General features: G+C 39.0%; 1 protein-coding gene across 1 annotated transcript; it reads right to left on the reverse strand.

Moving 5' to 3' along the window:
- Nucleotides 1-203: 203 nt before the first annotated feature.
- Nucleotides 204-788, reverse strand: LOC111885858 (UDP-D-apiose/UDP-D-xylose synthase 2). The gene is made up of 3 exons (XM_052770082.1): nucleotides 618-788; nucleotides 425-526; nucleotides 204-346 (listed from the first exon to the last, which is right to left on the reverse strand). Exons 1-3 carry the CDS (start codon nucleotides 771-773, stop codon nucleotides 224-226), a joined length of 381 nt encoding a protein of 126 aa, XP_052626042.1. The 5' UTR covers nucleotides 774-788; the 3' UTR covers nucleotides 204-223.
- Between the last annotated feature and the right edge of the window lie 11964 nt (nucleotides 789-12752).

The raw sequence follows: 12752 nt of genomic DNA on the forward strand, positions 1-12752 counted from the left end.
TTGAATACAAGATGTTACAAAACTTACCTTTGCAGCCATACATGAATCAATTATTTTCTTAGCTTCAGAAAGAACGTGAAACAAAAAGCTTATGTTCCATATTAATACTAAAAGAAAAAAAGGCTTTGATTATTTGAAGGGAAAAATGCATACATCAATGAGGCCCACACACCCTGCGTATGCAATAAAATGGAATGTTAGGACTTAGGACAGGACCAAACTTTTACTTTCCCAAAATACCCTTTTCACTAACCTTGGTCATCATTTCAGCTAGCTGCCTCACTGTAACTTCATTATTGGGGTTTCCAACATTGAAGATATGACCATTAGCTCTAGCAGGATTCTCCTGTGAAGAAAATAGTCAAGAATGAGATTCATCTTTGATTGAAATTAAGAGTGTTGTAATAACTAATAAGTAACATACAATCATCAAAAGAACAGCTTCAATGGCATCCTTGATATAGACAAAGGTCCTTTGAGATTCACCACCATCAACTAGCTTCAAAGGCTCACGTCTGAGAAGATTCTGTGAAACAAAAGAATCCATTTTTTAAGTCCAGATAACGATTAAATTGAGTAATTAAATAGATAAAATTCAGTGATATGGTGAAACATACATTGCTAAAGCAAGCAAGAACCCTGGGAACACCTTCACTGGGACCATCAATCCCTGGAATGAAATCCATCCTAGGGCCCATCCAGTTGAAAGGTCTAACAATGGTGAATTCAAGGCCATTTTCAGCACCCTCAGCTGCAAAGAAAGCCAAAGTCATGAGAGGAGAATTCCATGGTGATTGGTGAATTCAATCATTTAATGAGAGATGAGAAAAAGAATGTACTTTACGCAAAGTACTAGCAGCCATCAACATGTTCTAATGGATTCTTTCAGTACTTTACGCTTCAAGCATGGAACACGCACAATATCTTTGACCAGATTCTAGAGGTATTCAAGTAACAGCTTAACGAAATTCACATCCTAAATTCCTCACTCTTACATTGAAGAAGATGAAAATGCAGATCCAAGAGGATTAATAACACAAAATAAAATCAAGGATTGAAAACAAAAAATAAATTAAACAAATCTAGAAATGCAATTGAAGGTTTTACCAGATCGGAGCACTTGATAAGACCTTCGAGGCGCGAATCATTCTTAATGTTGAGGCGGTGGAACTGGATGCGACCAGCCCAAGGAAGGGAATCCGGCCCCTCGAGAAGGTGTTTGATTTTGTCATTGTAAACGTCCACCGCCAAGACAGTGTGCGGCGTCTCCGTCAAAAATTTCTCACACAAGTGTGAGCCAATGAATCCACCGGCACCAATCATGCATATTGTGAACGGATTTATCGTATTTCCGTCCAGATCTACCCTCGCCGACGATGCCGCCATGCTAAATCTCCGGGGATGAGTAGCTTTCTGCTAGATTTTCTCTCGATGGACTGTATATGATCGGATATGGCGTCGTCGGTGATGGAGGAAGGTATTTAAAGCAGTGAGAAAAAAGAGGGAGAAAGATTTACGCAGGAGTAGTTCTTCTTCCTTGACGATTTAACCGGAGGAGGAGCAGGATCATAAATCGACAATCTCTGTGCTTCTATAACCTTCCTACGCTCCTCCGATTTCTTCTCAATAGCAGTGAAGACATTATCATTACCAGCGACAACGGATCCGTTTGGAAGCGCCTTCGGTTGAGGCACCTGCTGCTTAGGCTGATTCTTCCTGTTCTTCTTAGCGTAAGTAACCTTCTGCCATCCTTGATTGTTGTTGTTGTCTTCAGAAATATTGTTGGATTTGAACTCCATTTCGGGAATTGGATTAGAGAAGAAGATAGGGATAGATTCGGAGAAAGGGAGAGATGATCAGAGCGCTGATTTGGTATTTGATTGAGAGAGAGAGAGAGAGAGAGAGAGATAAGAACGATTGAAAGAAGGTAGAGGAGAGCATGGCGGGGTTTTTAATTTTTTCAGAATTTCATTTCCCCCTTTCCCCCAGAACGCGCGTTCCATTAAAAAATATAAAGCGACATCCTTAGACGACGCGCATTTTATTATAGGTGCCCTCCGTGTTTTTTTTAGACACTAATTTAAGGGCGCGCAATAATGCGTGTCTTCTATCCTTAAATTTTTTTGAAGAGATGACATTTTTCTAATGTCACTCTCCTTTGCGTAACATAGATCAATGAGCGTCGTATTTTGTGCGTCGTAAAAGGCCTTTTTTCTTGTAGTGGTAACGTTGTTAACATGTTATTGTTATAGTAGTATATTATTGTAGATCTTGAGTTATACTTAGGATTCTATATATATTTTGTGTGCGATATAGTTCCGAAGTTATATTCGGAAGTTTTATATCTTAAGTTATATAGTATGTTTCAATTAATAGTTTTATGTCAAGATAAAACTAGATATGTTATATGTTGTTATTATTAGTTTTATGTCAAGATAAAACTAGATATGTTATTTGTTGTTATTATTAGTTTTATGTCAAGATAAAACTAGATATGTTATATGTTGTTATTATTAGTTTTATGTCAAGATAAAACTGGATATGTTGTTATTGTTATTTATATGTCAAGATAAAACTAGAAACGTTATATGTTGTTATTATTGGTTTTAGGTCAAGATAAAACCTAGTTTTTACTCAAGATATAGCTGTTATACTGCCTAAATATTATGAAGTTAGGAGTAATGTTTAAAAGCAAAGTCTAGCAACTTAAGGTTTTAGACATGAAGATGCTTTTGTTGTTAGCGCTATAGGAACTGTCAAAGTCTACATGAGTAATTGTATTCATCAACTAAGATTAGGGATCTTAGTGGAAATCCTCTAAACTGTAACCGTTAATCCCGTGTGAGCGAGGAAGTCGTGTATAATTAGTATACGGGCCGACCACCCCACTTGTGACTGTTAGCTACAGTCAACCAAAAACAAGTGATGAACTATCCTTTTATTTGTTATTATTCCGGCGTCGATGAAGCGTACGGTGTTGTTTCTCATGTTAAATAATGAGTGTATTTGTTCTCATGGTAAATCATGAGTGTATTGTTCTATCAGAGGTATTATGTCATAGCAGCGGTTACAGGCTCATGGTAGCAAATTGTTAGAAACATTATACCTTGTCGTATACAAGTATTAATGTTAAGTATAAGTTTTCCCTACTTATACCTTAAGATTAAGAAATGTTTAGGTATAACACTTAATTGATAAGTATACAATTATACCTAATGTTGGAGAGTCAAAATGATAGTTTCAAAACTATACTTTTGAATGTGTAAAAATGTATTATTTTATGGAGTCAAAACATGTGGACTCACCAACTTTATGTTGACGTATTCTAAAATGCATGTGTTTTCAGGAACTTGAAAAGCGGGTATGTATTCGAACATGATAAGTTTTACTAGTATCTTTCTGTTCTTTAAGAAGTATGTCATAGTCGGATATTATGTAATAAATACTAGGAAAAACAATAATGTAACTTTCAAATCATCAATAAAGGTATGTATTTTCTTTAAGTATTGTTCAATGTATGTTATATAACTGTGATACGAAAAATGACGTTACACTACCCGGTGTTTCCGCCGACGGCCGGGGTGTGACACCACATAATCTACATTACCGACACCCAAATTGGTATAAGCTTCTCCTTCCCTAAAGCGCAAAGCCTTATGATAATTGATTTTCTAGTCACGACCCCAAATTATGAAATGATTTGAATCAGGGTGTTACAACTCTCCCCCACTTAAGTTACATTCGTCCTCAAAATCACTCCTTACCACGCTCCCGACAACCATACCATTCGACCAAATCCTCTTAAATCCCTGATTCGCCGAAAAGGTTAACTCATGTCACACCCCCGAACCAGACGGCGGAAACGTCCGAGGGCTATTGTGACTCAATTGAATACCATCACAATGAATATACATGAAACATAACATCATACATTACCAAGCATTGAAATGTTACAACTGGTAGCGTTTACATTCAGTACATTGGTCCATAATATTACATGCCCAAAAAGTACATTGTTCGATACTATTTAAAACAACAGCAAGACGTTACTGAATACATATTTCCTTTTCAATTTACCTGTTACCTGAGAATACAAGTATTTTGAAAACGGTCAACATATGAAATGTTGGTGAGTTCATAAGTAATGTTTGAAATATAGTGGTTTGTATTGTTTTGAAAATCACCAGAAAATCCGATATTTTCTGAAAAGAGCATAGTATAAAAAGTGTGAAGATCCGTAAGTATGTTTGTTTGTTTCTATAAATGTAAAAGTACGATTTGTAAAACTTGGTATGTAATCTCATAGGTGTATTAATTGAAAACCCTAGGAAACCCGATGTTTTCCTAATACTTTGCATCAAATGATTTATATCATGTTATTTCGTTACGACGGGTGTATTCGTTGAGTCCCAGTGACGTTGGATTAATTATGGATTGTGAATTGTTATAAACACACATTAATGAAAATGACTAGTTTACAACCATACAAACGATCCCTTAGGCGTCGCTCGCACTATTCACTTAATCCAATCACCCGGACTTCTCGTAGCCCCACAACCGAGGAGGAAAAGAGGGTGCGAAGCCCCGATATTTTCCGCAAGTCGTTCAAGGCTATCACGAATGTGAAGGGCCCTTAGCCCGACTCGCATTTGGTGAATTCTCGACTTTACTAGCAGCACCAGAGGGCCCTTGGGGTCCAACAGCACAAAGCCTGTAAAAGTCCTTTTACACGAAATTAGGTCATATAAGACCCAACTACATGTAAGCGAGTTTCCTTCGGGCCTAAAGATCATGTCATTGGGCTAGCTAGGCCCAACAAACACGATTTGAAACTTTCAGGCCCAAAGACGGTGTATCGACGTCTGGTGTATTCCCACGTGTGTATTGACTTCCCGAAATTTCCGCGTGTGTATTGAAGTTTCGTCGTGTTAGTAATTTCGGATTCATTATTGATTCGAGATCGAATCAATTCGTTTGATAACGATTTTTGGTGTTGAAGGTGTATTATAATTCGCCGATAGTCGAGGTCCTAGTATTTCATCATGTCGGATTTATTGTTTAAAACATTAGAATATTTCATTTTTGCAGCCCCTTTCTTTTGGATAATTTACACTTTTAACCCTTTGTATAAAAAAATTTCTATTTTAGTCCTCAAACCATTTTTCTTGACACTTTAGTATCAAAACTTGTAGAAAAGTTATTTTTTAGCTCAAAGTTATTTGAAAAACAGTTTTACTCCATCAAATGAAATTTTTCTCGGCTGAAACCCTTATTTTAGCAATTTTTACACTTTTGGCCCAAAGTAGAAATTTTTTGCATCTTTGGTCCCTTTTAAATATGAAAAGCATTTTTAACCCTTGAAATGGACTTGGAGCACTAGTAGTCCCCTGTTTTACAGAAAAATACAGTTTCAGCCCCTCTAATTTGAAAATCTCGCATATTGGGCTTTATTGGGCCGAAAAATTCATTTTTGGCCCATTATGCTTAAAAATTTCACATTTAATCCTTCAAAGAGAATATTTCCAGAAAAATACATTATTGAAACTGTTTTGACTCATTTCATCCATCAGAATTTGTATTTTGTCATTTTGGGCCCTTTAACCTTATATTTTTAACATTTTGAGTCCGAAAATGAGATTTTTAGCCCAAGGAGTTCATCTTAACCAACTTGGTTATTTTTCTAGAAATGATTTGTGTGTAATAATATGTTTAATACTTGATTCATACATCCTAATGCAAATCTCTATTTTGAGGACTTTTTGACTAGTTTCAACACCATAATCACATAGAACATGTAAATAAACATAGAAATCATACAAAGCATACATATACTCATAGATCTACACATTTGCTTGTATTCCCCCCCCCAAAAAAAAACTTATAAAAACCGAAAAATAGGGGGTATGAAGCTCACCTTTGGGTGTGGTTTCGGTTTTGGAGAAGAGATGGAAAGAGATGAGGTGATTTTCGGCCCCAGCAACCTTTCCTTGAAGATCTCGAGTTTAGGAGCTTCTAAGGTGCAAGATCACAAGATTGAATGAATTTAGAAGAGATTTTTATGAAGTGAAGGGAGTTAGATCATAAGTTAGCCATTAACTTACCTTAGATGATGAATCACTTTATGAAGATCCTTAAGCATCTAGCCAAATTTTTCAAGATCTTGGATGAAGAAGAGTGGATGATTCTTGAGTAATTTAGAGAGAGTTTTGTGAGATGTGTGTGTTCATCTCTTGCTCTCGGCCGAAGGAAAAAGAGGGAGAGGGAGAGAGAAGATTGATAAGATAGTGCATGGATACTTGGGTTATTTGCATGGATAACCCCCATGTAAAAATGAGGTGGCAAGGCCTAAGTCAACTCTTCCCCATGGATTGGGCTTGGGCCGAGATTTGGAAAGGAAGAAGAGATTTTTGGGCTTTATTGCCCCTAAGCCCATATAAGAGTTAAGTTGAATGATTGTTGGTCCTATAAAATATAAGTGTGATTTTTATACTTTGTTAGGCTAGTTTTGGTTAATTATGGTTCATAACGGTTCATAATATTTAATTTATTCCATTCTAGGCCTAATATGGCCCAAAATGTTGAAATAAATGAAAGTGGGTCCAATTAGAGCCCATTTAAAGGTTCTAAGCCCCTGATAGTCAAATTGGAAGCTTATTGGTCCATTGAGTCAAATAAGAAAGTCCTAGTCCAAAATGGACCGAAACAAGAACTTCTAGGGTTTCCAATTGCTTGTTGACTATTTGTAGTACTTGTATGGTGTATTGGAATAAAATTTTTGTTGTCATAGAGTAAGCATCATACATGCTCTTAAGTTTCAATTACCCAAATGAACTCATGTGATAACTCCTTCTGGATATTATGCTGAGACCAACATAATCAATCTAGATGCTGATCCACCAAGACAGATACTCATCTCACTCTCACCTAGGGATCAAGCTAACAAAAATTTTCACCTCTTTAGTCGATGCCTACTACCAGCTCGTCCCACTACCTTTCAACATGATTCTCGGTATGCAAAATGTCATATGAAAATTCCTTGAACGACGACTTAAGTAATCATAGTGGAACCCTGAACCTTAGATGGGGTTATCAGAAACTTCCCAACATTACTGCTTTAAATTTAAAAAGAGAGATCTACATACCTTTGAAATATGAGGCACCATGAGGACCGCACCCTAACCAATTAAAATTGTAGAAATTCCAATATGGTTCTAAAAATCTTACCACTCAAAAGATTTTTGATCCGATGATACAACACTGGACAAGAACATACTTATTCTAGATAGAAATATCATTATAGAAAGATTGTGGCTCTCTCCTCGAATTTGACAATCAGCTTGTCAGTGATCTCACCAATGATACCAGACAACTCTTCCAATAAAATATGTGAGACCTCAGCGGAAATCTAGTTACGAAGTCTTGCATTGTTCGTACACATCTCAAAGCGATCTACTTCCAGTCTAGACATCGACATCATATACAACAAGAACAATTTGTCATCTCATAACCAAAATGTTAACATTAATCCATCACACTTTACCCACTAATCAGAAATTCTACACATCAACTTTTCACCAACTTCGTAGAATCCTTGTGACTTTCCTTGATTCGAGTACGGATCCTGTGCTTTCAGTAGTAGAAGCCCAATACTACATTCCACATCTATCCATAATTTCCCTAAGAATCATTCCGAATCCTTCAAGTCTCTTTCTCCAACTAGTGTTCCAAATACTCCCTAAACATCGCGTCTAAACCTACTAAAACACTTCCTAGTGTAACATCGTAAATTTTCAAACAATATTTTCATTTTAGTAATCACATAATTCTCATAACACAGTTCACAAAACCCAAAGTTTTCAAAAACACATATACAGAAAACTGTTTTAAACACAATCAAGGATCCTCAAAATGTGAATCCGCCTCGTGTGTACAATCAAGCCGGTGCCTTCCCGTGATCCTGAGAAGTACCTGAAACACATACCACATAACACGGTAAGCACGAAGATTAGTGAGTTCCCCAAACTACCACACATATCTCATTAGCCTCTCATGGCTATACTTGAATAAGACCCTCCGGTCAATGTGTCTCAGTGGGATCCTCTGGTCCCACAACTCGGGTGGACCCTTCGGTCCTAACTCAGTAAGCTCAAAATAATACACAACATAAATCACAAATACATAATGTAATATCACAATATTCAAGATAAACACATAAGACTGTAACATCCCGGAATATCATAAGTTGAGTTGAAGGGCTAAAAGTGTAAGTGTGAAAGGGCAACTCGGCGAGTCCACGAGTGGACTTGGCGAGTAGGGTCGCGACTCTGGTCGTGTGTTAAGTGACCAACTCGGCGAGTAGCATGGGTAGACTCGGCGAGTTGGTGCGGAGTTGAGAAAACCCTAATTCTGGGGGATGAGCCCTATATAAAGAACATAACACTTCTTCCCTAGCCTCTTTACCTTCCCTTTGAGTTCTAGAAACCCTAAATTTGTGTGAGCCTTCCTTGGTGAGAGATTAGAGCCTTGGAGGAGGTAATCTTGGAAGGAAATTGAAGAGCAAGAAGAGTGGAGCAAGGGGCTTTGTAGAGAATTGGTTCATTCATCAGTGGGAGCCTTCATTTGAGGTAATAATCTTCTGTTTGAGCTTTTGTGCATCTAGATCTATCATTTGTGGGGGTTTTGGGGCATAAATGAGGTCCATCTCAAGTTTGGTGTAAGATCTGAGGTTGCTACCTCAGATCTAGGTTGTTAATGATCCAGAAAGCCATAAAGTCTATGCTCAAGAGTTGTTGGTGAAGTTCTTTTCTCCCTAACCCTAGCCCTGGAGTGTAAAATGCCTAGATCTCTTTGGATCCACGTAAAGTTTGCCACTTTATGTGATGGATGGCTTGTAGAATAGTAGATATATGGTTTAGAGCTTCTACATGGCTTGGAAAGCCTCTGTATGGTTTCAGATCTAGGGGTACTCGGCGAGTCACAAGGGTGTACTCGGCGAGTTGCTTGAAGATAGGCTAGAACTCGACGAGTTGGAAGAACAAATCTGCGAGTTGGATGAATATGGGAAACAACTCGGCGAGTTGGTTGCAGATAGCCTTGCACTCGGCGAGTCTGGTCGTGAGGTCCTAACTTTTCTTCTGGTTGAGCTGTGAATCGGTGAGTTAAGGGATGACTCGGTGAGTCGAGTGTGAAAGGACTCAGAGTTGTTGGACTCGGTGAGTCTCGGGGTGACTCGACGAGTTGAGTCGCGGATCGGGGAAGTTCTGTGCATGGGGACTCGGCGAGTCATCGGGTTGACTCAGCGAGTAGAGTCAGTTAGGGGTTGACTTTGACTTTGACCAAGGATTGACCAGTTGATTTCCAGGGGCATTTTGGTAATTGTTGGCTTTTGTTTTGAGTTCAGTGTTTTGGTGTTGGCCAGTGTTGGAGATCGTATCAGTGGTCGGAGCAGCTTGGGTTTATCTGTTAATTCGGCAGTTGCGAGGTGAGTTATCCTCACTATATCGACAGGGTCTACGGCACCAAGGCCGACCCTTTATCGGATTGTGATCCGGGTATCGTTGTTATGTTATTGCTTTCCTATGATGCATCATAATAGTTAGGATGGTATATGTTAGAGACCTGGTTAAGGTCAGAATCCTAGTATATAGGATGATGCTATGCTAGTGACCGGTTAGGTCGGTATCCTAGTTAGGATGATGTTATGCTATGTGATCTGCTAGATCAGTTGATTGGATGTGAATTGTTATATGTTTGAATGTTTATGTGCACATGGTTGTTGGACTGGGGTTGGGTTGAGGCGGGTCCTGCTTTGTGCTGTAGGCCAACATACTCAGGGCGGACCGATAATCCCAAAGGCCCAACGAGCGGTCCGGATAGGCTGTAGGCCCCAAGAGGGCGGACCAGACGTGCCGAGGCTCGGAGAGTGGACCAGGCCGACTGAAGGCCCAGTGCGGGCGGACCAGTCATACTGTAGACTTAGGGAGTGGACCAGGTGGATTGAAGGCCCGGTGCGGGCGGACCAATCACACTGTAGACTCGATGTATGTGGTTAGACTCGGAGGGTATACCAGGTGGACTGAAGGCCAGTGCGGCAGACTAGTCACCCAATAGACCCGAAGTGCATGGCTGTTCTGTGTTCTGTTATGATATGGCATGTTATGCGTGTATGGTATATGTGGTCGGTATTTTGGGGATATCTCACTAAGCTTTCGGGCTTACAGTTGTGGTTTAATGTTTTTCAGGTTCTTCAGGAGACTGTGGCAAGGCAAAGGCATGATCATACCGCTCCTCATGTTTATGTTTTATGATGTGGTTCTGGGAAGACTCTGATAATAATTGTATTGAAAACCTTTTTGTAATAACTTCATGAAATTGGGTTGTTTTTGAAAAAGTTTAAATTGGTTGAAATTTGATGGTCGTTACAAAGATCCTCCGGTCACACAAAGATTACCACTCTAGGTACGTATAGTGAGAAGACTCACCTTGTAAGAAATCAGATAACCTCGAACTCAAATCACCGGTCTAGCCTCCGTCTAATACATACGATAATTATCTCTAATTAATAACGGCTCTCAAAGAAGCTAGACTAAACCTTATACAAACTCACAGAAGGATAAAAGACCATTTTACCCTTCCATGGACTTAATAGTCCACAAATTGACCAAACCCTAAAAGTCAACTAAAAGTCAACGACAGCACGTACGTCGTGCATACAAGCCCTCTACACTGAGCGTACTCCTTCGCCATGCATGCATCGGGGATTCTTGAGTCTACACGGCACATACTGGGATTACGCTCAGCATACGCCCCAGTTTTGCTCTTCCTACTCATTTGGTCTTAATCCGTTAAGTCCTTAACTCAAATCTCAGATCTGCACTCCCTAATGGCTCATACTCCATAAAGTTGGTGACTTTTAAGCCTTTGCATGGCTGATAAAGTCACAAACACCAAAACGCTCACTCTTTATTCTCAAGAATGCTCATATCTCATGCCTGGGTTGGTTTAAACATCCAAGCCTCGATTTTTATAACTCTACACCACTAAAAACACTCAAAGGAGCTGATAATAAACTCTGGAGCTCAATATCTCATAAAGCATCCAACTTTGGGACCAAAACCCTAAAATGAACTAAAATGACGCACAAATCAAAAAGGTGAGAAAGCTTTGAGCTATATACCTCTAACCGAAGCTCCAACTACAGATAAGCTTAGATCCAAAGCCTGTACTCCCACTCCTTCCTCTTCAAATCTCCTTCTTAACTCCAAAGAAACCACAAGAACACTTAATAGCTCAAAAATGGACACACAAGCTCAAGGGATGAGAAATTAGGGTTTGAGAGGGTTGATGTCTGGGAATGGTTTTCAGAAATGAGGCCATCATATCCTTAAAATAGGAACACCCCCTAAATTAGGGTTTTCACTCTGGGCCTAGTACGCCCAACGTACTATGTGGCTTCCGTGTAAAAAACACACATATAAGTACGCAAAGCGTACACACACATATGCATCACGTACTCCTTTAACACCTTTAATCACATAAGGGCCAAACTTGACAATTACCAAAAGAACAAGGGTTTATAAGGTATACCTGGTCTTGGGATGTTACACCTAGGTTCTCCTAGATTCCTCACCCATCTTTCCATCAGCTGCTGAAGCCCCCCCACTAATATCAGCTAGCTACTTCATGGATACCATTGAATTCAACGAAGCTTAGATAATCCTTCGACTAAAAGACTCATCCCTAAAATCGTTGGACTCGGACAAGAGCTGCATAGTAGGGTCCAATCCATCATTTTGAGATTATTTAACCTTTGCAGCGTGCAACTTAACATATTCATGAAATGATTAGTTCACATTAATGGGTCCCATAAAGCACAAAGCAAGCAACATTCGGGCATCGAAAAGTCTAACCGGTGCACCACCTAATCAGGACACCTTATCCCAATCATCTGAAATCCTTACAAGCATGAAATTTTAAAAGCTCAAACAATAGGAATATAAAGGCATCTCTCCTAATCATGAAATCCTGAGCAGATTCTTAGCCCTAATCTAGCATGCAATTCTCATAAAATACAACATAAGAAACATGTATGGGTATTATGCGAATCATTTACTTGAGCTCGGTTGATCACACATCACACCCTTTTTCTTTATAAAAATATTTTTTAGAAAATTTATTTTCTTTCAAACATATCACCAATTCCTCAATTTGAGTTTACACACACCTGAGGGTGTGCCAGAATCCCTCAAACCAAGACTCTGATACCAACTTGTAACATCCCAAATATTATAAGGTAAAATTTTCATTTTTAATTCAACCAGAAACACCAATTATCCTATTTCCAATCAGTCAAAAGTATTTCAAAATAAAAATAGTTATCAGAGTACAATCCTAAAATCATATAGTTGCAAAAACATGGGTGGATGCGCTGCGATCAAGCCGGCCCTTCCCTTTTGAACCAAAAGTACATGAAACCATAACCACAAAAATGTGATCACAAAGCTTAGTGAGTTCCCCAAAATACCACATATCATACATACAAAGATCCTTTTTGGCCATCCATCAGGCCCCACCCGACATCGAGCCCCGCTCGATACATATTTGTCACTAACATGCGATGGGCCCCGCCCAACACCATCATCAGTCCCTGCCTGGAATTGGGCCCTTTCTCGGTATACATACAAACACATAAAACACATGAAAGATTCATAAAAACCACTAGCATACTAATAACAATAATCCATGGGCTTGTA

The sequence above is a fragment of the Lactuca sativa genome, chromosome 3 (assembly GCF_002870075.4).
Source record: "Lactuca sativa cultivar Salinas chromosome 3, Lsat_Salinas_v11, whole genome shotgun sequence".
NCBI classification, from domain to species: domain Eukaryota; kingdom Viridiplantae; phylum Streptophyta; class Magnoliopsida; order Asterales; family Asteraceae; genus Lactuca; species Lactuca sativa.